This window comes from Rosa chinensis, chromosome 5, assembly GCF_002994745.2.
Source record: "Rosa chinensis cultivar Old Blush chromosome 5, RchiOBHm-V2, whole genome shotgun sequence".
Lineage (NCBI taxonomy): Eukaryota > Viridiplantae > Streptophyta > Magnoliopsida > Rosales > Rosaceae > Rosa > Rosa chinensis.
In genome coordinates this window covers 60,140,410-60,167,799 of record NC_037092.1, presented here as the reverse complement: position 1 = coordinate 60,167,799, position 27,390 = coordinate 60,140,410, and the positions used below count along the sequence as shown (strand labels likewise).

General features: G+C 38.1%; 1 protein-coding gene and 1 pseudogene across 1 annotated transcript; both read right to left on the bottom strand.

The window, feature by feature from the left end:
- Positions 1-10,767: 10,767 nt before the first annotated feature.
- Positions 10,768-15,400, bottom strand: LOC112166647 (cyclic nucleotide-gated ion channel 1). Its single transcript, XM_024303521.2, has 7 exons — positions 14,378-15,400; positions 13,752-14,169; positions 13,201-13,401; positions 12,418-12,683; positions 11,997-12,108; positions 11,592-11,828; positions 10,768-11,384 (listed from the first exon to the last, which is right to left on the bottom strand). Exons 1-7 carry the CDS (start codon positions 14,395-14,397, stop codon positions 10,905-10,907), a joined length of 1,734 nt encoding a protein of 577 aa, XP_024159289.1. The 5' UTR covers positions 14,398-15,400; the 3' UTR covers positions 10,768-10,904.
- Positions 15,401-15,983: 583 nt separating this feature from the next.
- Positions 15,984-17,544, bottom strand: LOC112201390 (annotated as a pseudogene).
- Positions 17,545-27,390: the final 9,846 nt, after the last annotated feature.

The following is a 27,390-nucleotide window of genomic DNA, read 5'->3' as shown; positions in this document are numbered from 1 at the left end:
ATCTGACACTGTTTTATACACAAATTTCTGTTCCAAAGAGGCAAGTCTAGCCTTGGTCTTCACAATATACAAAAAATATGTTCAATGGAAACCAAGGATCTGAAATGGTTTTCAAGACTTTTCATAAGGGAGATCTAAAGAATCTGATTAGTTTCTAAGAAAAAATCATCATTAGTACCTGAGGAGATACTGGATTTCTCGAAACTTATCTTCTGACTAGAAGGTTAAACAAAAAATGAAAGCAAGAAAAACAACAATAAAATAGCAAGAATATTATCTTGATGATTTATATTTTGACAGGAAGTTGCAGGGGCATTATGCAATATGCACCATCATAATATGTGAGCTTCTCTGCCTTTGATACATTATATATAATTTGACTTTTAAAAAAGTTGAAACCGTGTGTTATTATAAGTATCATGATGACATCAACCACTAAAAAGGTAATATGGCTAGAGTCATACCTCCTAAGAAAAGTTGCAAGTACTGCATAACTCTTGATGAAGTTTTTACATCTCAAAAACTAAATTTGAATGACAAAGAGGAAAGAATACCTTAGTAGAATGCATAACACCCAAGATTTCCCAAAATATACACTAACAAGGACATGATCCTCCGAAAGTGATAGCCTTGTAAGTCCAAAGTCCAAACACATTCTATTGCTATGAAGATCAGGAACTTGTACAAACAATCTATAAATTGTTCTAATGAAATCCTTCTTAACTGTATTTCTAAGCTTAAACAGAAAATGTATACAAAAGGATAATAGCACAGAGGCAGCAAGGAGATCATGATTATCAAAAGTGAACACTCTCCCTCTTAGAACCGGGAAAACTGTTGGTGAAGCAAACCCTGTTTCTCAACCCTCTGTCGTGAACTCGTGATACATGAGTTGAAAATCAGAGATCTGCCAAAACATGTTTGCATTTAGGAAATCAGATTGCAGAGTTATGCATGGAAGAAGTTTCTCGATGTGGAAGATCAGGAGAAGTTGGCGCTAGTGTATAGTGCTGAAATCGAAGCAACTCAGATGGTACATGCTTGTCAAATCATCAAGCAATACCCTAATGGTTAGTTCACTAGGAGTTAAGTACCAACACTGCCCTCATAGTACCGTATTATTGCAAGGTTGGTTTTGATTCGGGTGGTAAAAGAACTTGGAGGAACTAAAGGAGATGTGGAGCAAGTTGTAAATATGACATTAGGGCTTGGGAGGCACTTTTGTTGGAAAGGATGCGTGAAGGACTGGTTAACTATTTCTTCATTAATGGACAACGAACAATTGCTCTAGGATGTTCGAATAACTTTCTCAATCCGATGCTCTTCACATGTTTCTCGAAAGTGGATTTAGGTAACAACTTAGTAAATAAGTCCGCTACATTATCCTCTGATCATATTTGATTTACTTCAATCTTTAGAAGTGATTGTTATTGCTGATTGTAAAAGAATTTAGGTGATATATATTTGATGTTGTCGCCCTTGATGAAACCTAATTTCATTTTCTCAATACAAGCTGCATTATCCTCATAAATGCATGTAGGTTCATCTGTGGCAGACTTCAAACCACAAGTCCCTCGGATGTGTCTAATTACAGACCTTAACCATATGCATTCACGCACAACTTCATGTAGAGCAATAATCTCCGCATGATTCGAGGAAGTAGCAACAAGGGTTTGTTTTGTAGACCTCCAAGATATCACAGTGCTTCCCATGGTAAAGACATAACCCGTTTGGGAGCGACCTTTGTGAGGGTCAGAGAGATACCCTATATCAGCAAATCCCGTCAAAACATTCACTATCATTTTGATGGAGGGGAGGAGGATGACGCCGGCCACAGCGTTTTAGACTGCGCCTTGGGCTAATGAGATCCGTTCTCATTCTTCCGTCATTCTTTTCTCTCCGCAGGAATCGAACAAGCCCATATCTATCGTACATTTTAAGTAACGAAAGATTGTCTTTATACCAGTCCAATGATGTTGCGTTGGCGCGGGGCTATATCTAGCCAACAAGTTCGTAACAATTGAGGTGTCCAGTCTTGTATTGTAATAAGTACAATAATGCGCCTATTGTACTCAGGTAAGCATTTTTGCCATTAACACGTTTTCGTCATCATCTCTGGGAAGAAACAGATCACTCTTAGGGCTAAGACTACGGACGACCATGGGACTGTATCTTTGACTTTATAAAAATGCCTAAGCATCTATTGACACGGTATACAAGTTCTGAATCTAGACAAACCCTTGTTCTCCCAAGGTCATTCCTCTCAAACTCGGATTTCAGGTGTTCAGTGGTTTCCCTTAACTCTCATGGGTTCCAATTATGTTTATCAACATAAACCGCGACAATTGCAAATCCGGAACTTGTCATGGAAATGAGTGGGCATAGTTCATTATATCCCTTCCCAATCAAGTAGTCACTTTAGTGAGCGTTTTAACCTCCTTGCAAACGCGCTCCGTGGTCTAGAGCCACTTGACTTGGGTAAATGAAGTTCACAAGAACCTTCATTATATTCCGTATCTAGATCCCCATAAAGATAAGTAGCGACTACATTCGTAAGTTGCATGTTCAGTTATTCAGAAACTACCAAACTGAGAAGATAGTGGAGTGCAATGACATCCGTTATGAGAGAATATGTATTCTAGTCGATTCCAGGGCGTTTTGTGAGAAGCCTTGTGCCATAAGGCGATATTACCATACCTTTTTCTCATCACGCTATCTAACAAAGACCTATTGTCAACAGGTTTTATGTTAGGAGGTGTTGGTATCTCAGGCCCGAAATCCTTCCTCTTTGTTAGTGAATCCAATTCAACCTGGATCTAGGCCTCATCAAAAAGCCCGCGGATCAAGTGGGCCCATGGAGGCCCGCCGGCCCTAAGGGCTAAAAGCTCTGCCCGGCCCGTTAAAAAGCCCGCAAAAGCCCGCAAAAGCCCTCCTCGGTGGGTAGTGGGCCGGCCCGTAAAAAGCCAGCAAAAACCCGGCCCTTAAAAGCCCGTAAAATATTATATATATATATATATATATGTGTGTGTGTGTGTGTGTGTGTTTATAAATATATATATATATACACACATATAGATATATATTTGTGTGTGTGTTTATATATATATATATATATATATGTGTGTGTGTGTGTGTCGGTGTGTGTTTATAAACATATATATGGAAGGTTGTAGAATCAGTGAGAAAAAATGGCTAGTTGGGCCTTCTGTTACTATCTTCTTCTCCTTGAGCTTGCTATTCTTTTTTGCAATATGTAAAGCTTCCAAATGTATATATATAGAAAAGATATATATGCATTACCGCATAAGAAATATATATATATATATATATATATATATATATATATGTTTGGCTCCAGTTTTGTTGCAGCTGGTCAACAGTCTCTTTTCTGCGCGGGCGTGCAAGCACCGTTCGGGTGCGGTCGTCGGGGGTGTCCCTTGACCTGACTTCTTTCAAGTGATTGTAGACGAGGAGAGCACCAACCTCGTCGCTGGGGTCTTTGTGCCTCGTGGCGAGGACTTTTGCTTATCTTCTTGTATCACCAAATCGATACTCGATGTTGTAGATCGAGCAGAGCGAGAACCACCGGGAAGTGAGGAGAACTTGCTAAAGCGTGACTTTAGCTTGGCTGGGTTGCTAGGGCGTTACCCTTGCTTGGCTGGTTCTGTAACCGTTGTGGTCGCGGCACTACCGTCGGCTCCCGAGGAGACTAGGACCGAAGTACTTTGACAGAGGGTTTGGTGGCACTGAAAGTCGGCTTCTGAGAAGACTAGGAGTGTGATCACCGGTAAGAGAAAGAAAAGGAGAGGAGTTGCTCTTAGAGAGGTTTGCTCTAGAGAGAACTTAGATCATCTTAGAGATGTTGTTGTGTTGTGAATGTGTGTTGGTGTTGGTGTTTGGTCGTGGTACTACAATTGGCTCCCAAGGAGACTAGGATCAAAGCACTTTGACAGAGGGTTTGGTGGCACTAAAAGTCGGCTTCTGAGAAGACTAGGACTAGGAGTGTGATCACCGCTAAGAGAAAGAGAAGGAGAGGAGTTGCTCTTAGAGAGGTTTGCTCTAGAGAGAACTTAGATCATCTTAGAGATGTTGTTGTTGTGAATGTGTGTCTTAGAATGAGATGAGAAGGTGTTTATATAGGGAAGAAAAAGAAGAGTGAAATGATGAGTGGAAGAAAAATAATGAAAGTGGATCTAAGTTCACTTGTAAAATATGGAAAAGATAGAGAAAAGATGAAATGAAAGCAAAGCATGAAGGTGCAGCAACATGGAAGTGGTGATGATCTATTAAAGAGATTGTAGAATAAAAATATATCCAAGGAAAAAGAGAAAAGCATCTAGCTTTCTTCATGTGGGTAGGAAACATGAACATGTGAATATTGAGCTGTTTTTAGGTCAGTTTCTGCCCCTTTATTCCTTCAATTATTTATCCAACAAGACTTCATTATATGCCTTCGACTTCTTCATATGAAATGTTCCACTATGAGTGTAGATCATCCTGAAAAATTTTCAGATTTTTATTCCATGCGGTTGGGCCGAAAATGCTGCTGGACCTCTTACAGGTCCAGTTTTCCAGTTTTGCTTCTGTAGAAAATTGGGCTGATTGTTTGAAGGCCTTCCACTCAAAAAAAGCTCTTGCACTCTTCATAAGAAATGATCCTTGGGCTGTCTAGAATGGATCTGGAAAGTTTCAGCTCATTTAGATTTCATTTGGTTAGTCTGCCACCCCTCCTTCCTTGTCTAGCTCGGTTTCTCCTAGCAGAAGTAGGAAAATATGCTAAAGTTGACTTTTCATGCTTCCATAGTAGGCTTTATTTAGCCTCTAAATATATATTTCGAACTTGTCGACAATATATAGCTTGAGCCACTGATATTGGCTCAATTTCTCCAAGACGTGCCTTGTCAGGCCAAAATGTTTATTTTGGGTCCAAACAATATATATAGATATATGTGTGTGTGTGTGTGTGTTTATATATATATATATATATATATATATATATATATATTTATATATATCAATGTGTGTGTGTGTGTGTGTGGAAGTTCTTATACTTCTATATAAAATATGTGCTAATGTGCATATATATATTCTACATATCGGTTGACCAATCCGATCAGATTCTAAAATATGGTCAAATTGGCTAAATTTTTTACCACACTCATAATTTATTGTAATAAACTCATCCAACGGTCGGTTTTTTCATTTTCTTTGAATTGATAGGGGTTGCTCTTTGGAGTGTATGATATATAAATATAGGTTTATAAGAGTAACTACGTTTGACCTAGTTGATCGAATTCGAAACTAGAACCAAATTGGCTGGATTTTCTACAACCACCATAAAACATTACAATCTCTCCATCGAGCGGTTGGTTTCTCCGAATTCATTTTCTACTTCATGGTTGCTTTAGAATGAACCTAAACAATTTAAATGCAATGTATAAGTCATACAACTTTAGGAATAAAATTGGTATAGTCCAATGTGTTTGTAATTAAAATTAATTTTTTTTATCTTATGTCCACGCACATCCATTGATGGAATATATACAAACGTGATGTGAAAAAATAAGCACGTTTCGAGGTTGTCACGGCATCGGTCAACCAATAAAACATATAAGTGTCTACGGTTGACCAATCCGATCGGATTCGAAAATATGGTGAAATTGGCTAAATTTTTTACCACACTCATAATTTATTGTAATAAACTCATCCAACGGTCGGTTTTTCCATTTTCTTTGAATTGATAGGGGTTGCTCTTTGGAGTGTATGATATATAAATATAGGTTTATAAGAGTAACTACGTTTGACCTAGTTGATCGAATTCGAAACGAGAACCAAATTGGCTGGATTTTCTACAACCACCATAAAACATTACAATCTCTCCATCAAGCGGTTGGTTTCTCCGAATTCATTTTCCACTTCATAGTTGCTTTAGAATGAACCTAAACAATTTAAATGCAATGTATAAGTCATATAACTTTAGGAATAAAATTGGTATAGTCCAATGTGTTTGTAATTAAATTTTTTTTTTTTATCTTATGTCCACGCACATCCATCGATGGAATATATACAAACGTGATGTGAAAAAATAAGCACGTCTCGCGGTTGCCACGCCATCGGTCAACCAATAAAACATATAAGTGACTACGGTTGACCAATCCGATCGGATTCGAAAATATGGTGAAATTGGCTAAATTGTTTACCACACTCATAATTTATTGTAATAAACTCATCCAACGGTCGGTTTCTCATTTTCTTTGAATTGCTATATGTAGCTCCTTGGAGTGTATGATGTATAAATATAGATTTATAAAAAATTAGTGTCTTTAAAAATTTATTTATCAATAAATTAGTATCTATATATAAATATAGATTTTTTTGGGTACAATATAGTTATATAGATATGTTATCTTTGGTTGTATTTGATCATTATCCATTGAATTTCCAAAGTTTGATTAAAAAAAAATTACTTGTGTCTTTAAATATTTATTTATAAATAAAGCCTGCAAGGCCCGACCCCAAAAAGCCCGCAAGGCCCGCGTTATATGGACGGGCTTGGATCCTTTGATTTTTAATAAAGCCCGGCCCGGCCCGTCCCGCAATTATTTAAAAATATAGCAAGGCCCGGCCCAAGCCCGCTATGAATGGGCCCGGCCCGGCCAGTTGACGACCCCTACCTGGATCACATCTTTCCATTTAGGCCAATTTTCTCTACGTTTCCATTCTTCAACGGAGCAAGGTTCGATGTCATTGGTCTCAATAATCCCACATCCTCATGTACAATGGTGTAATTTGTACAGATCTCTATATTTCAGGAGTTGGTTCTAACGTTGAGGCGTCCCCCAACGATGTCTCTTAGACATAACCACAATCTAGAATATTCTCATGAGACGGATTTTGAGTATCAATGATCAATGGATCAAGTTGTGCCAAAACTCGCTCTTTTCCTAGGGCGAGAATCCATCGAACCTATGGGTCTCCTACGCTCTCTAGCGGAACCCATGGCCTATGACGCCATTATGCCACATTGTGGCGTCACTATACCACCATCCATGGTGGTGGTGTCATGCCAATCTCTTCTGGGTGGCGCCATGTCCTCTTGAAGGGACATCTATCCTTGCAGGCATGTTTGCAGAAGGTATATGTGATCCCATCACTTTTAAGGGATCGAGATAAGACATAGTGAGGACAGACCACGAAAATTCCTGTCGTTCCTGTTGAACGTTGAAGTTCAAATCTCCCCCTAACGATGGGAAGACTGTCTCATCAAAGTGACAATCCGCAAATTTAGCTGTAAAGAGATTGTCTGTCAAGGGTTCTACATAGCGGACGGATAGTTGGAGATTTATATATATATATATATATATATATATTATATATATAAATGCATTCATTGCAATGACCCATTTTGATGCGCTATGGTGGCGCACTTGGCACATAAACCGCACACTCAAATATGCATAAGTACGAGATATTTAGACTCGCACCCAGTCACTAGCTGTAACGCAAATAAAAGTTGAGTGGCTATGAGTCGTAGACGAATTAGCATAGTTGCATGCGATATTGCATAATCCCAAGCGAAAATATTAGTGCGCATTACCAATGTCCGGGCTACCATCGTAGTCGTTTAATGGTGGCTTTTCCGTGAGACTATGGGGGTGTGTTCATGGGAATATGATGCCTAATATCAATCCCCAATGATAAGCAATAGTCATCAAAAATTATTTTGATGTAAACTCTCTACCATTATCAAGTTGAATTGACTGAATGAGATGATTCGGGTAGTGAGCCCATAGCCATGTGATCTGGGCCAGGAGTTTATCATAAGTAGCATTATGAGTGGGAAATAGTGCAACACGTGACCAGCGTGTTCACACATCAACCAACATCTAAACAGTCTGCACTTTGGTTGAATCGGTCCGCTTAATCCCCTTGGATTCTTTGTAAGAATGGAAATATTTTCGTTGGGTCCTTTGCATAGGATGGTCTCGATCCTAATTTTGCTAAAGAGCAGGCTTTGTAAAATGAACGATGGGCCTTAGAAGTAACCAAGGAAGAATTTCGTTGAGCCACGAAGTCATAATGGACTTTAGAAGTAGAAAAATGGGCCAAGGAGGCATTGGTGGCGTCAAAGCCATCTTTGGGCCGCAGGGGGTAGGCGGCGCCGGCCATTGATGGCCAGTTATGCATCATGTGGCGCATGTGCCCTTCCTTGGACCAAATTTCAGTTTTTACTTCTTTTCATTTTGAAAAATGGATGTCAGTGTGAAGTCTTTAGTATACGGATCATCATATCATGACATGGGTGTCCCCAACGGTCGTGCCAAAGCATATATGTGTCAGAATCCCATAAGTCATCTCTCATGACATGGTTGGGTTTAGTGATGCGAATAGTGGTTGCATACAACCCACTAAAGCGACACATAAGTTTCTCTAATACTCGTTTATGTCCGTAATAATTAGAGGTGATGCAAAGAAACTCTTGTCCATTCTCACAATGTGTTTCCACATGAAAATAATTGGCTCTTATATCTTTGAAATAATAAAGTTCGAATTAAAGTATGTCCAAGACATGAAATAAAAGAATCGACACTATTAATAGTCAATGATTACATCAAAGTTTCGTAACCAAAAATCTAATCCAAAATTTACATAATTCTTGGAAAATAAAAGACTATAAAATCTGCGGCATTTTATCTTCATCGCCATATTTGAAGTCTTCTTTGATTCAATGTCTTGATCACCATAAGGTGGCTACCGTACATTGCAAACTCAGGTCTATTGATCAAACGTTCCATATCAGACATAGACACCATGAAGAGGATTCTCCCTTGATTGAGGAGCATTGATGCAATGTACATGGTCCCTAGGACTTGAGGCATTGGAAAATTATGACCATGGCCAACGTTGGCTTCATGATTTCCAACCTTCGTCCCTCAAAGTCACGGCTCCTACAGTCGCTTGATCGTCGCCTTTGGCGATTACCTTCATGAGCATTTCGATCATATGGATCATGACGTCTATGGTGACGTTCTCTATCCATGGAACGATGCTCTTGGTGGCCATCTCGAAGCCTATCAATTTCTCTTCTCACAAGCTAGATGTCATGTCTTTCAAAAGTGGCCATAGCTTCAATAAGCTATTGAAAACTTGTGATCCGTCTTGCTTTTACATGAGTCCGGAATAAATTAGAGGACCTCATAGCATAGACAGGGAAGGTATTGAGGGTTTTCTCAATCAATTGGTCTTCTATGATCGTCTTGCCACAGATGCGCATCATTGCTTTGATGCGGCGAGCTTCCGAATAAAATTGCATGGCTGTATCAAAGTCAGAGAAGCGAAGATCATTCCATTCTGCTTCTAAATTCGGAAAGATGGAGTCACGAACATTACCATAACGTTCCTGAAGCACTTGCCATAGCTTTATAGCGCTATCCTCATTCATGAACTCAAACTGGAGGTCTCTATCCATATGACGCATCATTAGGGCAAGTGTCCTGGAATTGTCAATCTTAGTTTGAGGGTCTGGAGCAGTTCCTTCAGAATAAGGCTCTTGGATTGTGTGCAATAGATCACGGGAAATAAGATGGAGCTCAACGTCCTGAGCCCACAATAGATATCTTTTGCCTGCATAATCCAATGGAACAGAATTGAGTCCGTTCGAGTTCGACATCCTGAAAAGTGAAACAAGAACAAATTTGTTTCGGAGTCAATGCTTCCATGAAAACTAATATTAATAAGATTTCCGAGTTATGCTACCAAGAAATCGATTTCCAAGTTTATTTGTATTAGACCGAAACAATGATGTTTAATATGGTCAAAGATTGATGCTTGAGGACGCTCTTAGTCCTACGATCACGAACACTCTTAGTTCGTATATAGCGTGAATCCCCACAATTCCGCTTATTTAAATAATAGAACTCACGTTTGTATATTGCAAATCCTGTAGAAAATAATGAAATTTAAAAGACAAGAAAGCAGGAACTTTAATCATAAAGACTTAGTTGTTGAAATTCGGAGCAGATTCGCTTTTGAACATCTCCCACTTGGATTGGTATACAAGTCTCAAAACAACTCTAATAGGGCTAAAATTTGGAGGACAGATAGAAGAGACAGAGATGAACAACTTTATTAAGAAAGAATTTTGATCAGAGATCCCGAACTAGACGTTTTGGGGCATGCAAGCAGACTGATATGCACAGGAACGAGAGGAAAGGTGAGAGGAGGAGGATGCAACGGGCATGCGGCGGTGCTGCAGGGGCAGCATGCGGCACATGGTGTTCAGGGACTGCAGGGGCAGCACACAGTATGGCTAGCTAGGGCTAGGAGCTTGCGGCAATTGGTATTGGCCAAAACAGGAAAAACTGGGCAAAAAGTCGTTTATGCAGGAGGATCAGTTGGTGTGACTGCCGTTTCAAGGGCTTCTGGACTGGTTCTTGGAGTATCGCTTCTCGGTTCTTGAATCCTAAGAGAGAGACGATGCTGTTGACAAAAATTGGTGGCAATTGGGTGTCCAGAAGGTAGTGAACTGGTGGAGAGATCGCAGCGGATAGTTTGGGGCTTCCGGCAGCCAGTTCGGTAAGTTTCCGGCCTGTTTTGGTTGTGTTGCTGCCAGTTCCGAACTCTCTGGGTCGGGGGCTACTAGTTGGGAGGTGGAGGGAATTAGGGTTTGAGGGTTTCGACTTGTTTTAGGGTTTTGGTTATTTGTTTCAGGGTTAGAGCTCTTGTTGATAACGTGTTGTAGGAAAATATGATTCGAGAGAAATTGTGTGTTCTAATTATCAAGGAGCCTTTTATATAGGGATTTACATAGTACATACAAGGTAATAGAATCTGAATACAATTAGGAAATCTAGAACCTTCTTCTGTTATAACTCTAGAACTAAACCCTAGTTTGAAGAGGCGCACTAGAATACAACATCCTTCAACAGTTGGCTCCTTCTGTGGCGGCGCCATGCTGCTTGCAAAGTACGTGCAGCCCAAGACAGTGACAGTGGCCTTGTCCCCTTACTAAAACAGAACCAGAATTTCTTCACTATAAGCTTTAACTGATGGACCCTTAGAACAAAGACTTCAACTTCAGTTTGAGCTTTGACAGTTTTGCTTGACAAGGGAAAGTTGTATATGTTGGTAGAACTCAAATTCTCTTCACTGTAAGAACACAGCATCCAATCGAGAAGTTCTTCACCATAGCAGTCACCATTTCCAAGAAATCTTACCATGGCCGAGGTGGTGTAAGTCACTATCTTGCCACGGGTGATAAACAGCATCTCAGCCAGTGGCTCTCCCTCTTGAAAGATGATGCTATTCTTTTTGTAAAGCACTGGCTTCAGATGTTCACAGATTGCGTCCAACAGTTCCTCATTCTTATTTCGAAGTAAAGACACCTAAATGAAACAAAATAGTAAGGGTAGCTAATATCATCCAGTCATGTAAATTAAGGAGAACAGTTGTAATAATAGCAAATTACCACAAATTACAAACTCAGCTAATTTAATAACTGAACCATATAGGAGATGCTATATTTAATACATTATCTTTTTCCTTACTATACACAATTTGCAAATGAACAACATAGGAACAAAAGAACTTACTTCTCTGAGTGGATTATAGCAAATATGTCGCTTTATATCCTTACTGAGTTCACGAGGAAGAAGGTGAAGAAAAGTTTCCACATCAATTCCCGTGTTTTCCTTGAGCTTGTATTTCAGGGACTGCCAAATTCGAGTTTTAAGATTCCGCGGAAGTGAATGGAAAGACATCCACACTGCTATTTCTTGTTGCTTGGCTCTCATATCCTCTGATCTTGCAACTTTTGCTAGCAAATATGTCTTTTTAACAACAGAAGATAGTTCATCAAATTCTAAAATGTGATTATCCAAAACACTATGAATATATAATTAGATTTAGGAGTAAAGTTTAAGCAGGGGAGAACGATGAATGCCACATGATTAAATAACTGAGTGCTCTGAATTGAAATAAACTTATGTAGCACCAACCTGCATGTTACCAATAAGAAATGCAAATAGTACCAACCCACATATTGAAACAGAAACTGCAAAACAAATTTCCCAGATATGGATACTTGTTTTGAGGCTTTGACCAAGAGAACTGCATAATAGATACTGAAATCTATCAGAAGCAACTCAAAAGTGTATAAAAGATCTTTAATATATTCATATGTTACATAAACGCATAAGAGAAAAAAAAACTCTACAAATCGCATAACGTGGTTTAATTTGACAAAATGTATTAGTTCACTATTCGGTAGGTCTACAGTGCATTTATGCATCAATATATAAGACTAGTCTACCACTACATGGAGTTGGTCTACGTTAATGTATTGATAGATTAATGCACTGAAGGGGACCCCCTTAAACTTTTAGCAGAATGCAAGATCATAGGATAGAATGTGCAGACCTGAGATTTTGCAGTCCCCACCAAAAGCCGTAAGAAATCCTTTGTAAAAAATGAGTTGAATCAACAACTCCAGATTCAACGGCATCAGAGTATATTCCAAAATCAAAAAGTGTAGAATTTGTAGAGCAAGAATCATTCAGAAGTGTGATAGATCTTAAGGTGTCATCACAGTACAAAGAACAATTAACACCGAGACGTTTACATGCTTCCAGCCAGCAAGTTGCTTTCCTTTCTATAGAAAACAAATACCAAAAGGCTCCAAGGACCTACAAGGGGACAAGAAAATTCCACTTAACCATTAGATTCTGAACTAGTTCGGATCAGTAGCACAAACAGCAAGGAAATAAAATTTAACCAAAAAAAAAAAAACAAGATTATTTAAGGAACTGATGAATGCATAGTTCCCTGTAAACTATGTTTCTCAAGTTGAGCCTGAAGTTTCTTAGGTTATGCATGCGACCTTTGATATCATATTTAAAGTGTGTGTGGGTGTATATCTACTATCTAATATCAGCTTTGTTGCCAAATGCAAGTCAATATCACTATATCAGAACCTCTCTGACCTTAAACACCAGATACTTTTACAAAAAAAATGATCAGAGTAATTTTTGAAATTGTAGTCAACTAGAAATGCTAATAAACATGGATGCAGACACACATACACCAATGCTTAAATAACATGAGAAATCCAAAGAACTGAGCCTCGGTAAATCATGCTAGATTAGAGAAAATTTAAAATGTATAAGAGAAAGGTGACTGAATACAAATGGTTATGAAACTTACATGACTCGCCAGCATAAAGAAAGAGAGATTAGCCCATGCAGATTCAGCAAGGATGCCAGAAGCCCTTATAATGAGTGTTAACAAGGAGCAGGTTCGAAGAACCCTCAGCACATACTGAATTATAAATAAAAAGTTCAAGGACTTTGCAGCACTGTAGATTCTGGAGTCATTTAGATTGGGAACTACAGCAAAAACTAGCACCTGGACGGACAGATAAGAGCAGGACAAGTTTATGAGTCCACAATTCTAGTCAAAACTATAGAAAGCTACCAATTCATATCACCAACAGCTATTCACTCTGGGACTTTTGCCATCTGAGATGTTATTTTGTGACTGTGCATCAGTACTTAAGCTAAGGAAGGCCACTGATTTCAAAAATCTCAAAGATGCTGAAAAACAAGCTCCTATCAGATAGGCATGTCAGGTTTAAGTTTGTCAATATGAAAACTAAAATCATGAGAGAGGAAATAAATAAATAAAACTGCCAGGGATCGATACTTGTAAAAATGGTGCAAATAATGTAGTTCAATCAGTACTATGAATTTCCATACCTGCGGAAGTGGAAGAACTACAAGTATGTCCACTGCAACTGAACGAGTAACAAATGTAGCATCGAAATGATTGATGATATGAAATATGTAGTAGAGGTCACTGAGGGATCGCAAAACAGTAGCTATAATCCCCAATATTCTGTCCAATCTAATGCACTTCTTCTCATCACTCATGACAAGGATATAACAGAAAAGCGGATCCAGTAAGAGCGCGCTAAGAGACCAAAAAAGTATTCTATTCTTCCTGATTAGCTTTAGCTTGTCAACCAATACTCCACAATGAGATTTTACTCCTTTGGTACTCATTACCCTTTCAAAAGATCTAGGTCCCAAAACTCTATTGAAGTACCCTGCCGTCAAAGATTCCCCTGAAGATACACTTCCGGGAGCATTTTCTTCTAAATCACCACTCTGTATCCTAAACATTACATATAACAAACAAAAACGATAGTTACATTGTTTCCTGAATAGAACATATAACATACAAAATTAGCTTAGAACTCCGATTCTTGTCAATAAAATGTCAAATTTAGTTTAGACTACAAACTAGAAAGACTACTACTCTACATCAAACAGAAAATACCTATATGTACAATGACCGGGGGGGGGGGAAGATATTAACTTACCGTGAAATTTGAACCTCCATTGTCGCAACTCCTAGATGTACAATACGTACGGTGCAAGTAAAATCTGACGAGTGCACCGGGGCAAGAGCCTCTGCGGAATCAAATGACTGGTTTTGCAATAGTCTTTGGAGCTCGTGGTGGCTACTATAGTCTACGGAGCTACTGTTCAAACTTCAAAGTCTTTGCAGTATTGACTATAACGACCTCGAGATTCCCACTTCCTACAAGTTGACTTAAGCCTGTGCTTTATTTGCGGAAGGAACTTCGCTGACCAACCCTGGTCAGGGTAGGCTGACCACAGCCACTAACAAATCGACATCTGTCCCATTTTCTTTTTTCTTTTTCTCAAAATGGATAACAGCTTCCTCACTTCTAGATCCCTCAAAGTGAAGTCCAAGTGAGAGAACTCTGGTACAGATGAACTCAAAGTTTCATGCATAAACAATTCATCTCAACTAGCCCAGAAATAATCTCCACGTCCATTCCCAGGACATTCAATTTCATGTTTTTCCTCCCCAGCAACCAAATAAGGGTCCAATGAGAATCAATCAAAAAACAAACCCATTCTGATCGAGACGTAGTATAAACAAAATCCTCTCAATTAATTAATATAATCCAGAAGATACCAATACTTCCAATTTTCAAGATCCACAAAACCCAAATTTTCTCGATTTAAACAAAAAATAAAATAGATCCAAACCGGTCCTCTGAAGTTTTTGAAGTTCATCTCTCATGGGTTACAATTGAGGAATGCAGAATTCTCTCAAGGTTGGAAGATAAGAATAAGACGACATGGTTTTGGTCAGATTTTCCCAAAAACAGAAAATAGTTGGCTTTGGTCTTAGTTAAGAGCAGATGAAGCCATCATTTACTATCGTTTATCTAAACTAACTACAAAAAGTATGAAAAGAAGATCTTTAAAATAAATAACCAAACCTCTCGGGAAAAAAAAAAATGTTTCGAGATTTGCCGTTTGGGCCGATCTTGTTCACCAGTGGACCATAGCCGTTTCAATGTTTCACTTATGCTGGATATACACACAGACACACACATATACTCAATGCATCTGGGACTTGCTTTGGTCTCTGTTGTAATTTATTGGAATGGACACGTGTCAAATCATTATAGGCACACGTATGAAGCTGGTCAGCGCTGGCTAACCAGGGCTGGTCAGCCAAGTAATGTCCTTTATTTGCTCAAGCTTATACTATCTGCAATTAGTACAATATATATATGATCAAATATATGACTGTCACTCATTTGGTTCGAATTGGTACAACTTCAAAATCAAATATTTCGGTTTTAAAATTAAGCTATCAATTACCAACTAAGATTTTCAGTTTTTAATTATATCTACTAAATAAATATTTCAGTTTTTTATATTACCAACTTTAGAACAACTAATTCTTTGTAATATAAATTAGAATGAACAATACTAGATTTTTCAATATTATAATTGTAAATTTTATATTCATCTACTTATTATAGCTTTCTTTTCTATATATGACATCAGTACTTGATTAAAATGTAACATACTTTTGTGCAGACTCGGATTAATACAAGTCTGTTTTATACCATTACTTCATGTTACAGACTAAGCGCTGAATCAAACCCGAAAGGCTACTACATGTTGCTTTTGAGCAGATATATCAGGCTCTGCTGGCTTCTGGAGTAGCAATGGTCTATCGTTGCGCCTAATAGCATGAAGTGCATTGGCAGCAAAACGCAAGGCGTATATGGTGGAACCTAGAGTTGGGGAGTTTCCACCAGCCTTGACTAGTGCATGCATCTTGCAACCTATTCTCCTCTTTCCGCAAAGACTTCTCTAGCTTCTTCTTACAATGGTGGCGCCAAGTTGCTTGAATATAGCAAGCTGCCCAAGTCCTCCAGGGATTTGAGTAAAATCTGAATGTGTAAAGCCGCAGGAACTGAGAGGCTACGGACTTCAAGTCATCTGCTTTCAGAGCAAAGGCTTCAATTTCACTAAGGGCTTGGACAGTTCTAGTGGAGATTGGAAGAGTAGAATAGGGGAGTGGATTGATCAAGAGACCATGTGAGGAGCTCTTCACCACAAAAGTCACCAGCCTTGAGATTTACCGAGTTGAAGAAGAAACCAGTCCTTCCACCATAAGTAGTCACACTCAAGAGTCTGCCTCGCATTATGAAGAGCATCGCATCCATTGGTTCTCCTTCCCGAACAATATAACTTTCTTCTTTGTAAAGTACCGGCTTGAGATTATCAGACATTGCATCCAGCACTTGCTTATCCAAGTTTTCAAAGAATGGCACCTAAAAATCAAATGCATCCAAGTATTAATCCAACATTCCAATATCTCGTTAGATAAATAATATAGCACAGCGGAACTCAGTACTCCACTAATAACCCCAAAGCAAAGATATCGCTTTGTATCACTCCTAATGTCCCTGGGAAGACTGAGCAAAAGGTTGTCCATGTTTATTCCTATGTCTTCTTGCCATTGGTCTTTTTCGTATTCCCTTATACACATCTTGAGATGCTGAGGAAGTGTATAGAAGGCCATCCAATGTTCTCTCTCTCGTTCCTTCCTCTCATTTCTGCAGATCTTGCAGTTTTCGACTGTAAATATGTCTGTTTTGGATGAAAGACTAAAGAATTAGAAGGGAGAAATGATGCCATAGTACATAACCAAGACATTGCGAATTAGTTATTTATATTCAGCACCAACCTGCATATTTCCAATAAGAGATGAAAATAGGACCAAACCAGAAACCGAAATGAAAACAGCATAGTAGATTTCCCACACATAGGTACTTGTTTTCAGGCTTTGGCCGAGGGAGCTGTTGAAAGAATTCTATACATTAGGATGTGGGTTTAATTTAATTAAAAAATAAATAAATAAATAATAAAAAAATCTGAACTTATAAATATCAAAGGGTTTAAGGCTTACAGACCTCAGGTTTGCAGTCCCCACGAAAAACAGTAAGAAATCCTTTGTACACAATCTGCTGAGTCGATGACACCAGATTCAAGAGCGTCAAAGTATATCCCAAAATCTTCCTCATGTTGTGGGGAAGATTAACATGAGGAAGATTTTGGCATAGGTATCATGACCCAATTTGGGGGTTGCCGGCGCGTGGAGCCCACTGCAGGCGGTGCGTCTGCCAGGATTTTTGGGTTTTGTTTTCATGGTTGTCATGTGCTTATCGATGCAAGCTTGTCGATATATCATGAGGTCATATTGTGATAAACTGAAGCATGCTAGATTTACATAATTTCGGTTTCCCCAGTTTGCGATCCGTGAGGATCTTGTAAGATCAAATATGGACATAACACATATCATCATAAAGTAATTGATGATTAGCTTAATATCAATCCTAGTTTAACATGGATACAAACAGTAAATCAATACTTGTAACCTAATGAAGCAGTGTATCTATTCATTAAGGTAAGTAATCCTATTCTTAGTCTGCAAGAAAGACTACAATGAAGTGTTACATTAAGAATCTAACTAGGAAACCTAAACCAATATGGATAGCTTTAATGGGAAGCTTCTTGAGGGTTAAGTCTCCTATATATACAGATGAATTGGTCCCTGATTACTACCGACGTTTTGCATATTGTTCTGTCCATTGAGAAGCAAGTTGGTAAGTAACAGAAGGCTATATTCAGTGTTCGTGTTTGTAGCATAAGATGGAATCCATGCCAGTGATTGCTGAAGGTAAGCCTTAATCCCTTTTATGATTGTGTGCATATGTTGTGAGCATGTATATGGTTATTTTACAATTGGTATCAGAGCATAGGCTCACAAGTATCAAAATCGTTTTAAGGGTTTTGCAAAACAAACAAAAAAAAAAAAAAGGTTTTTGCTTTACCGATCAAGTAACTGGTCAAGTAACTGACCAAGTCACTGATCAGGTAACTGACCATGTAACTGGTCATGTAACTGATCAAGGTAAGTTACTTAAGTCGATTGCTGCATCTGGTTAAATATCAAATTCATGCTTCCGCTGTGATTTTTTTTTTAGCAGCAAATTGGGGAAAAAGCAAAAACAGGTTTTTCTGTGAAATTGATTTCGATTCATAGCATGATAATTGAGTTTCTGATTGTGCTCAAGAACCCTAGTTGCATTCCCGGCCTGCGTTAGGTTAGAGTAGATGGTGATCGGATGAAATTTACAATTTCTTGATTGTTCTGTGGTTTCTTGGAATCAAATCAATTTTGGTTATGCTTGAATATGCATGTTGAATTGATTGATGATATGGTATTGTATCTGTGATTGTGTAAAATTGCATGAAGAACAAAAATCTCCCAGATTTTGTTTACACATTATTGAAATTGACAGATACGAGAGCTTAATTTTCTTACAAGGATGAATCTGGGTAGAATATAAAGTTAAAAGCTCATGGGTTTTGTAGTTTTCTGTTGGCATAAGTGATTATGATGCACAAAGCATTCTTCATTGATGTTGGCAGAAAACAATGATCAGGTAACTGACCATGTAACTGGTCAGGTAACTGACCATGTAACTGGTCAGGTCACTGACCATGTAACTGGTCAGGTCACTGACCATGTAACTGGTCAGGTAACTAATCAAGTACCTGATCGAGTGACAAAACTGAAATTGTGTTTTGTGTTTTAAAACTATGCTTCAGTTTTATCTTCCAAAGAAGTGGTCAAGTATGGTTTTAGAATACAAAACAGCAATATACATGCTTGATGAAAATAAATTCGGATACTTAGAAATTTTTCTTCTGTCTAAAGATGTGGATAAATTTCTTTGGATAACTTGTTTTCATTGAACATGGCATATTGATAAAGAACTCCAGAATGTTATGCTTCTGCTCAAAAGTGTTGCTTAGCATTGTTTTTGGTTATGGACTGATATGAATGCAAGTATGGATTGTTTAGGTTTTCTGTATGTTCTTGTTTTGGTTGCTTAAAGCTAAATAAAACGCAGAAAACTTAATGTTATTTTCTTTACAAATTAAGAACTCACGTGAATTTTTGTTTTGCTCCTTAGGTAACTCCTACATGAACTTGAACAGTGTCTTGATGCTAACTGGAACCAACTATAGAGCTTGGCTAGATTCTCTAGAGAACTATATGGGAATGCATGAGAATATAGACTATTGCTTTACTGAGGATAAGCCTATAGAGTTGAATGAAAAGAGCACCAAGAAAGAAACTGACCTCTACAAGAAGTGGCATAGATCCAATAGAATGGCTAAGAACCTCATTCGTACCTCTATGTCCAAGACTGTCAGGGGAAGTATAGAAGAGCCTGAGCTAGCATCAGATTTTCTGGAACTCATAGGTGCTAAGTTTAAGGAAAGTGAAAAGGCAGAAGCAGCTAGACTAACCAAGGAGTTTCATGATTTGAAGTACATGGGTTCAGGGGGAGTTAGAGAGCATATCATGAAGATGATCAATATTAATGGCAGACTCAGGGAGCTCTTGATGGGGGTTAGGGATGAGCAGGTAGTGCATTATGCACTTCATTCCTTGCCTAACAGTTTTAGTCATCTTAGGACCAGTTACAACTCTCAAAAGGGAAACTGGACTTTAGATGAACTTATATCCATCTGTGTTGATGAGGAAGCTAGGATCAAGGAAGAAAAAGAACCTGCTACAGCCATAAATCTCATAGAGAAGCCTAAGAAGAAAAAGCCCCAGAACAAGCTCAAGCCTACCAAAGCCATAACTAAGAGTTCAACAGCTGCAGTGGCCAAGGAAAACAGGCCATTTAGGTTCAAGTGCTACTTTTGCAAAAGAGTAGGACACATGAAAAAGGACTGCACTGGCTATAAGAACTGGTTAGCCAAAAAGGGTAAGATTTTTTCTAATACAGTTTTTTCCTTAGAAATTAATCTTATAAATGTTGAACCACAGTCTTGGTGGATAGATTCAGGCTCACCTATTCATATTACTAATTCTTTGCAGGGATTCATAAGGAGCAGAATCCCAAAAAGTGATGAAGTGAACCTGTGTGTAGGCAATGGCATGAGAGTGGCAGTCAAGGCTATTGGCACCTTAAAGCTTGATCTAGGATTAGGAAAATTGTTAGTTTTGGATAATGTTTTTATGTACCTTCCATGAGAAGGAATTTGGTTTCAGTTTCTCTTTTAGTAAAATCTGGTTGTAGACTTGTTATTGATAGTAATGGAATTCTTATTTCTAAAAATTCTGTTCAAATTGGTTCTGGTGTTATCTCGAATGATTATTTACAGTTAAGTTGTTCAATGGCTCAACAAGAAATTTTACTTGTTGAAGATAACACAAACAGTACTAGCACTTTAACAGGTGTTAAAAGAACCAAACTAAATGAAAAGTCTGCATTTTTATGGCATAGAAGACTCGGCCATGTTTCAAAAGAGAGACTGAAAATATTGGTGAAAAACAAAATCCTAAATGAACTTGATTTTTCTGATCTAACAGATTGTGTGGAATGTTTTAAGGGAAAAATAACCAACACAAGAAAGAAAACTGCATATAGAAGCCAAAATTTATTAGAACTCATACACACTGATATATGTGGACCATTTAGGCATCAAACTATCTGTGGGAATGTGTATTTTATCACATTCATTGATGACTTTTCTAGATACAGTTATATTTATCTACTTTCAGAAAAGGCACAAGCATTGAAAGCCTTTCAAATCTTTAAGTCTGAAGTAGAAAATCAACTAGAAAAGAAAATCAAAACAGTAAGGTCAGATAGAGGGGGAGAGTTCTATGGAAAGTATACTGAATCCGGCCAACAAAAGGGTCCATTTGCCTTGTTTTTGCAAGACAATGGAATTAAAGCTCAATACACAACACCCTATAATCCACAACAGAATGATGTTGCAGAGAGAAAGAATAGGACTCTTTTGAACATGGTTAGATGTATGATGTGTACAACTGGTTTGCCTAAATTTCTGTGGGGTGAGGCTTTAAAAACTGCAAATTATATTTGCAACAGGACACCTAGCAAAGCCATAGAAAATACTGCTTTTAAGCTTTGGTGTGGCAGGAAACCTAGTCTTCATCACTGTCATGTTTGGGGATGTCATGCAGAAGCTAGGATTTATAATCCAAGCTTGAATAAACTTGACCCCAAAACTGTTAGTTGCTATTTTATAGGTTATCCAGATAAATCTAAAGGCTATAAATTATATTCTGCTCATCATTCACCTAGAATTTTTGAAACACATCAAGTAAAGTTTCTAAGTGAAAAAGTTCACAATACAAACCTTGAGGATTTAACCTCAGATTTTGAGGAAATTGTGTCAGATGAGATTATAAGTGTACCATTGCCTTTAGGACAAGATGTAACTGATCATGTCACTGGTCATGTAACTGACCAAGTACCTGTCCCTGATCAAGTAACTGACCGTGTCACTGACCAAGTCACTATACCTGGTCGAGTAACTGGCCAAGTAACTGACCATGTCACTGACCATGTAACTACCCAAGTAACTGTACCTGGTCAAGTCACTGCCCATGTCACTGACCATGTAACTGGTCAGGTCACTGTACCTGGTCAAGTCACTGCCCATGTCAGTGACCATGTAACTGCCCATGTCACTGACCAAGTAACTGACCACGTAACTGGTCAAGTAACTGAACCTCAAAATCATACAGTGGCTCAACCTAGAAGATCACAGAGAGCAAGAAAACCAACTTATGGGGGGGGAAGAGAGTGACTACATTGTTTATCTACAAGAAGCAGAAATTGAAATGGACTGTGCAGAGGACAATGATCCAACTACATTTAATCTGGCCATTGAAAGTAGTGAATCTCATCAATGGCAGCTAGCAATGGAAGCAGAAATTAATTCCATGAGTCAAAATGCAGTTTGGGAATTAGTTGAACCTGACCCCAACCAGAAGCCTATAGGTTGTAAATGGGTTTTCAAAACCAAAAGAGATGCAAATGGCAATGTAGAGAGACATAAAGCAAGATTAGTTGCCAAAGGTTTTACACAGAAGGAGGGCATTGATTTTACTGAGACTTTTTCTCCAGTTTCTACAAAAGACTCGTTTAGGATAATCATGGCTTTAGTGGCTCATTTTGATATGGAGCTGCACCAGATGGATGTTAAAACAGCCTTCTTGAATGGTGAACTAGATGAAGTGATTTATATGAGGCAACCAGAAGGTTTTGTGCGAGCTGGAAGTGAAGACTTAGTGTGCAAATTAAGAAAATCAATTTATGGCCTTAAACAAGCTTCTAGACAGTGGTACAAGAAATTTGATTCTGTGATTTCTACTTTTGGATTTACAGAAAATCTTGTTGATGAGTGTGTTTATTTGAAGACAGTTGGGAACAATTTTATTTTTCTGGTACTCTATGTGGATGATATACGTTTGGCTAGCAGTAACATTAAATTGCTTAAAGATACCAAGAGTTTTCTGTCAAGGAATTTTGACATGAAAGACTTAGGAGAAGCATCCTATGTACTAGGTATTGAGATTAAAAGAGATAGGGCACAGAGACTACTTGGTTTGTCTCAACACAATTATATTACCAAAATTTTAAAGAGATTTGGTATGGAGAAGTGTGCAGCTGGAGAAGTTCCCATGTCCAAAGGAGATAAGTTAACCAAGAAGTAAAGTCCCAATAGTGATGTTGAAAAGGAAAATATGGAGTCAAAGCCTTATGCCAGACTTGTAGGAAGTCTCATGTATGCACAAGTCTGCACTAGGCCAGACTTGTCTTTTGCAGTAGGGATTTTGTCAAGATTTCAATCCAATCCAGGCCATGAGCATTGGGTAGCTGGGAAGAAAGTGTTGAGGTACCTGCAGAGAACTAAGGGTTATATGCTAGTTTATAGGCAAGTGGAGGATCTGAAACTCATTGGATTCTCAGACTCGGATTTTGCAGGGAATTATCCAGATTCCAAGAAGTCGACTTGTGGATATGTGTTCATGCTTGCAGGAGGTGCTATTGCTTGGAAAACCATGAAACAAATACTTGTTTCAACTTCTACTATGCAAGCTGAATTTATTGCAGTATATGAAACTGTGTGTGAAGGACTTTGGATTAGGAATTTTCTCATGCAGACCAAAGTATTGAGTCACATTGTGGCTGGAACACTAGTGATTTATTGTGACAATGAGGCTGCAGTTTTCTTTAGCAAGAATAGTAAAAGGTCAAATAATTCTAAACACATTGATCTAAAGTATTACAGTGTTAGAGAAAGAGTAAAGCATAGTGAAATAGCTGTTTTGAGTATTGACACAAATTCACAGCTAGCAGATCCTTTCACCAAGGCCTTGTCAGTAGCAGCATTCCAGAAGCATACAACAAGCATTGAAGTTTTAGCTAATCTAGATGCTTAGGTTCAGTAGAGAGTTAGAGCAGTTGGAGCAATTTAAAATTCTAAGGTTTTTGAGTTCTTGTATTTTTAGTTGTGATATTTTTTGACTTTTGTTTATCACAACTTATTTGTAATGGCAGTTTGTTATTATCAATAAAATTTTGAGGTATTTCCAGTTATGATTTTGCTGCAGCTTTATTGTTTTGTTTTGGAAATTATCATCTTGTTTTGAATATCATACTTGCTATCAGATGGCTTAAATCATGTATAGCATGATGTTGAGGTTCAAGCAATAATTTTAAGCCATCAGTGTTCAGTAAATTTGCTTAAGTTTCTGGTTTTAGAAACATAAAGTAGGACCTAATATATGTTTACTTGTTGATACACATTAACATATATTGTATCACTTCTGGTTTGACATATGTGGATTGCAGGAGCTTATGTTTGTGGTTTTGAAACTCTGCATTTTTGTTAAAATGTATACTGTTTCTTGCTCTGCATAAGTAACTGTGATCTGACCATGTTGGAATGGATTTTCGATTTGAGTTTGTTATCTGGCGCGCACTTCAGTAAGTTAAGTAGGTTTTGATATTCTCTGGTGCAAATCATCGAGCATGATATGTGTGAGTCCAAGGGGGAGATTGTAAGATCAAATATGGACATAACACATATCATCATAAAGTAATTGATGATTAGCTTAATATCAATCCTAGTTTAACATGGATACAAACAGTAAATCAATACTTGTAACTTAATGAAGCAATGTATCTATTCATTAAGGTAAGTAATCCTATTCTTAGTCTGCAAGAAAGACTACAATGAAGTGTTACATTAAGAATCTAACTAGGAAACCTAAACCGATATGGATAGCTTTAATGGGAAGCTTCTTGAGGGTTAAGTCTCCTATATATACAGATGAATTGGTCCCTGATTACTACCGACGTTTTGCATATTGTTCTGTCCATTGAGAAGCAAGTTGGTAAGTAACAGAAGGCTATATTCAGTGTTCGTGTTTGTAGCATAAGATGGAATCCATGCCAGTGATTGCTGAAGGTAAGCCTTAATCCCTTTTATGATTGTGTGCATATGTTGTGAGCATGTATATGGTTATTTTACAGATCTGACCATTGGATCATCTTATAATTTTAAGAAATTGATCCTAGAAATATTCTGAAGACCTTGGGAGGTCTCGAAGGGAGTTTTATCTCGATTGACGAAATCTTTGATTTTGGGTTCAATTACTCAGTTCAAATTGTAACCGCTTTCGTTTAATCGTGTACTGAGTTGAGACCTTATTTTAATTAGGTGATTGACAGAGTATGTTTCTATACTTTATCTCGGCTATATGAAAAGATGCAGCAGGATTACAGGTGAGTAAATCTCACGGGGTTCATTTATGAACGGAATTACTTTATTATTCGAAATTATTTATTAAAATGTGAAATCGTTTCGGAAATAAATATTTGTTTTAAATTATATGAACTTGATCATCAACGGTTCATAGGTAAGTAAAATGAAATTTTATTATAAAAATGATTTTTCACGAGTTTTGTATTTGTGAACTATGGTTGGTATTAATGGCATCCCTGAGTGGATGACTACGTGTGTGTGTATTTATATTTATGTGGAATATACACACACACACACACAGACACATACATACATCTATTGGTGGATTTGTGGCGATACAAGCAATATGTGTGAGTGGGTTCATTTATTGTTTTGGGGTATAACTTTCAGGAAACAATATAGTGTGGGAAACAATATTTTCTATTGTTTTGAAACGTGTTTAAGGATTTGGGAGTCACAGGGTGTGATTTCTCCTTTGAGTTTTGGGTAACATTTTCAGGTTCGGTGCAACCATTTTAAATGTTTTGATATGACGACCAGTGGTTTGAGGACTTGGGAGTCACATGTTGTGATTTCTTCTTTTGAGATTTGGGTAGTATTTTGGGTCCAGTGTAACTCGTTTTTTTGTTTTGATCTAAGGGTCAAGTTGGCCTAAGGATCCGGGGTTACAGGTTGTGACGTCAGGCAATATATCGGATACCATAACCTTTGGCCGGGTGACGGGTTATGATTTAGTTAGAGTTCTAGTCTGTCTGTCATTGTATGTCATGAGGGGTAACACGTAAGTTACTTGCAACTCATGAGTACACGTATTTAAAAGAGAGTTTCAAGTGGTTTCTTTCTTTTATTGTTCGAGGAGGGACTTGATTTTCATATTATGGTGTGAGTCGAAATAATATGATTTTATCACTTAGTGATGTATATTAACTTTAAGAGGTAAGGATGTCGAGTTTTGAAAATGAGTCATTTTGTCAGATCGTTTATTTAGAGTTGAAGGGTGATTTCTTGGCTTTAGCGTGAGTTTCTTAATTTCTTCTTTATTTTCCTTTTTCATTTCTATTTATTGATTTTAATGTAATCTCCTGAACTAAACTATATGCAGGGAGGAAGGCCCTGGGTGGACGGTTTGATGATGTGGGCAGGAAGGCCGCCGGAAATGGCAGTGGTGGAGGCGGAGTGGCAGAAGAGGATGGACTGGACTCCCTTGTGGGTTTGGGTTTGGGTTTGGGTTTGGGTCTGGGTCTGGGTCTTTGGGTCTGAGCTCAACTTCTGTCTGATGGGGCATAAGACCATGGTCTCTAGGAAAAAAACCTCCAAGAAAGTGAAGAGGGTATTTGCTGATATGAGCTCCATCTCGAAAGGGAAGGAGCTTGTTATTTATTAATTTATTTATGTTGGGTATGAGCCTATGTGAGTGGGGACAAGCTTCTATGACGTTTCTAGTTGCTAGTTTGTACCACAATTGCGTGACTGGCAAGCTAGGGCTAGTTGAATGATTCTTTCCGTAGGAGGCGAAGCTTGGTCATTCTTGGATAGGCTCGCTTAATTGTGAGCTTCTCAATGATGTTAATTAGTTTGCTTTAGCTTGGATAGGTTTTACCAGATTTTCTTGCCGGAATTCTTATGTAAGTTTTGTAAGCTATGGCCTATTGGCTGTTGATTATTGAATATCAATCAACTTCTATTCAAAAAAAAAACTATATGCAGGGATTAATATGATTTCTTTCGTTTGATTTTAATGTAATCTCCTGAACTAAACTATATGCAAGGATTACTGTGACTTATATTGTTTGATTTTAATGTAATCTCCTGAACTAAACTATATGCACGAATTACTATGGTTTTAGATTGTCAAAAGTGAACACTCCCTCTTAGAACCAGGAAAACTGTCGGTGAAGCAAACCCTGTTTCTCAACCCTCTGTCATGAACTCGTGATACATGAGTTGAAAATCAGAGATCTGCCAAAACATGTTTGCATTTAGGAAATCAGATTGCAGAGTTATGCATGGAAGAAGTTTCTCGATGTGGAAGATCAGGAGAAGTTGGCGCTAGTGTATAGTGCTGAAATCGAAGCAACTCAGATGGTACATGCTTGTCAAATCATCAAGCAATACCCTAATGGTTAGTTCACTAGGAGTTAAGTACCAACACTGCCCTCATAGTACCGTATTATTGCAAGGTTGGTTTTGATTCGGGTGGTAAAAGAACTTGGAAGAACTAAAGGAGATGTGGAGCAAGTTGGAAATATGACATTAGGGCTTGGGAGGCACTTTTGTTGGAAAGGATGCGTGAAGGACTGGTTTACTATTTCTTCATTAATGGACAACGAACAATTGCTCTGGGATGTTGCAACGGATTGATGGACATATACTGATATTC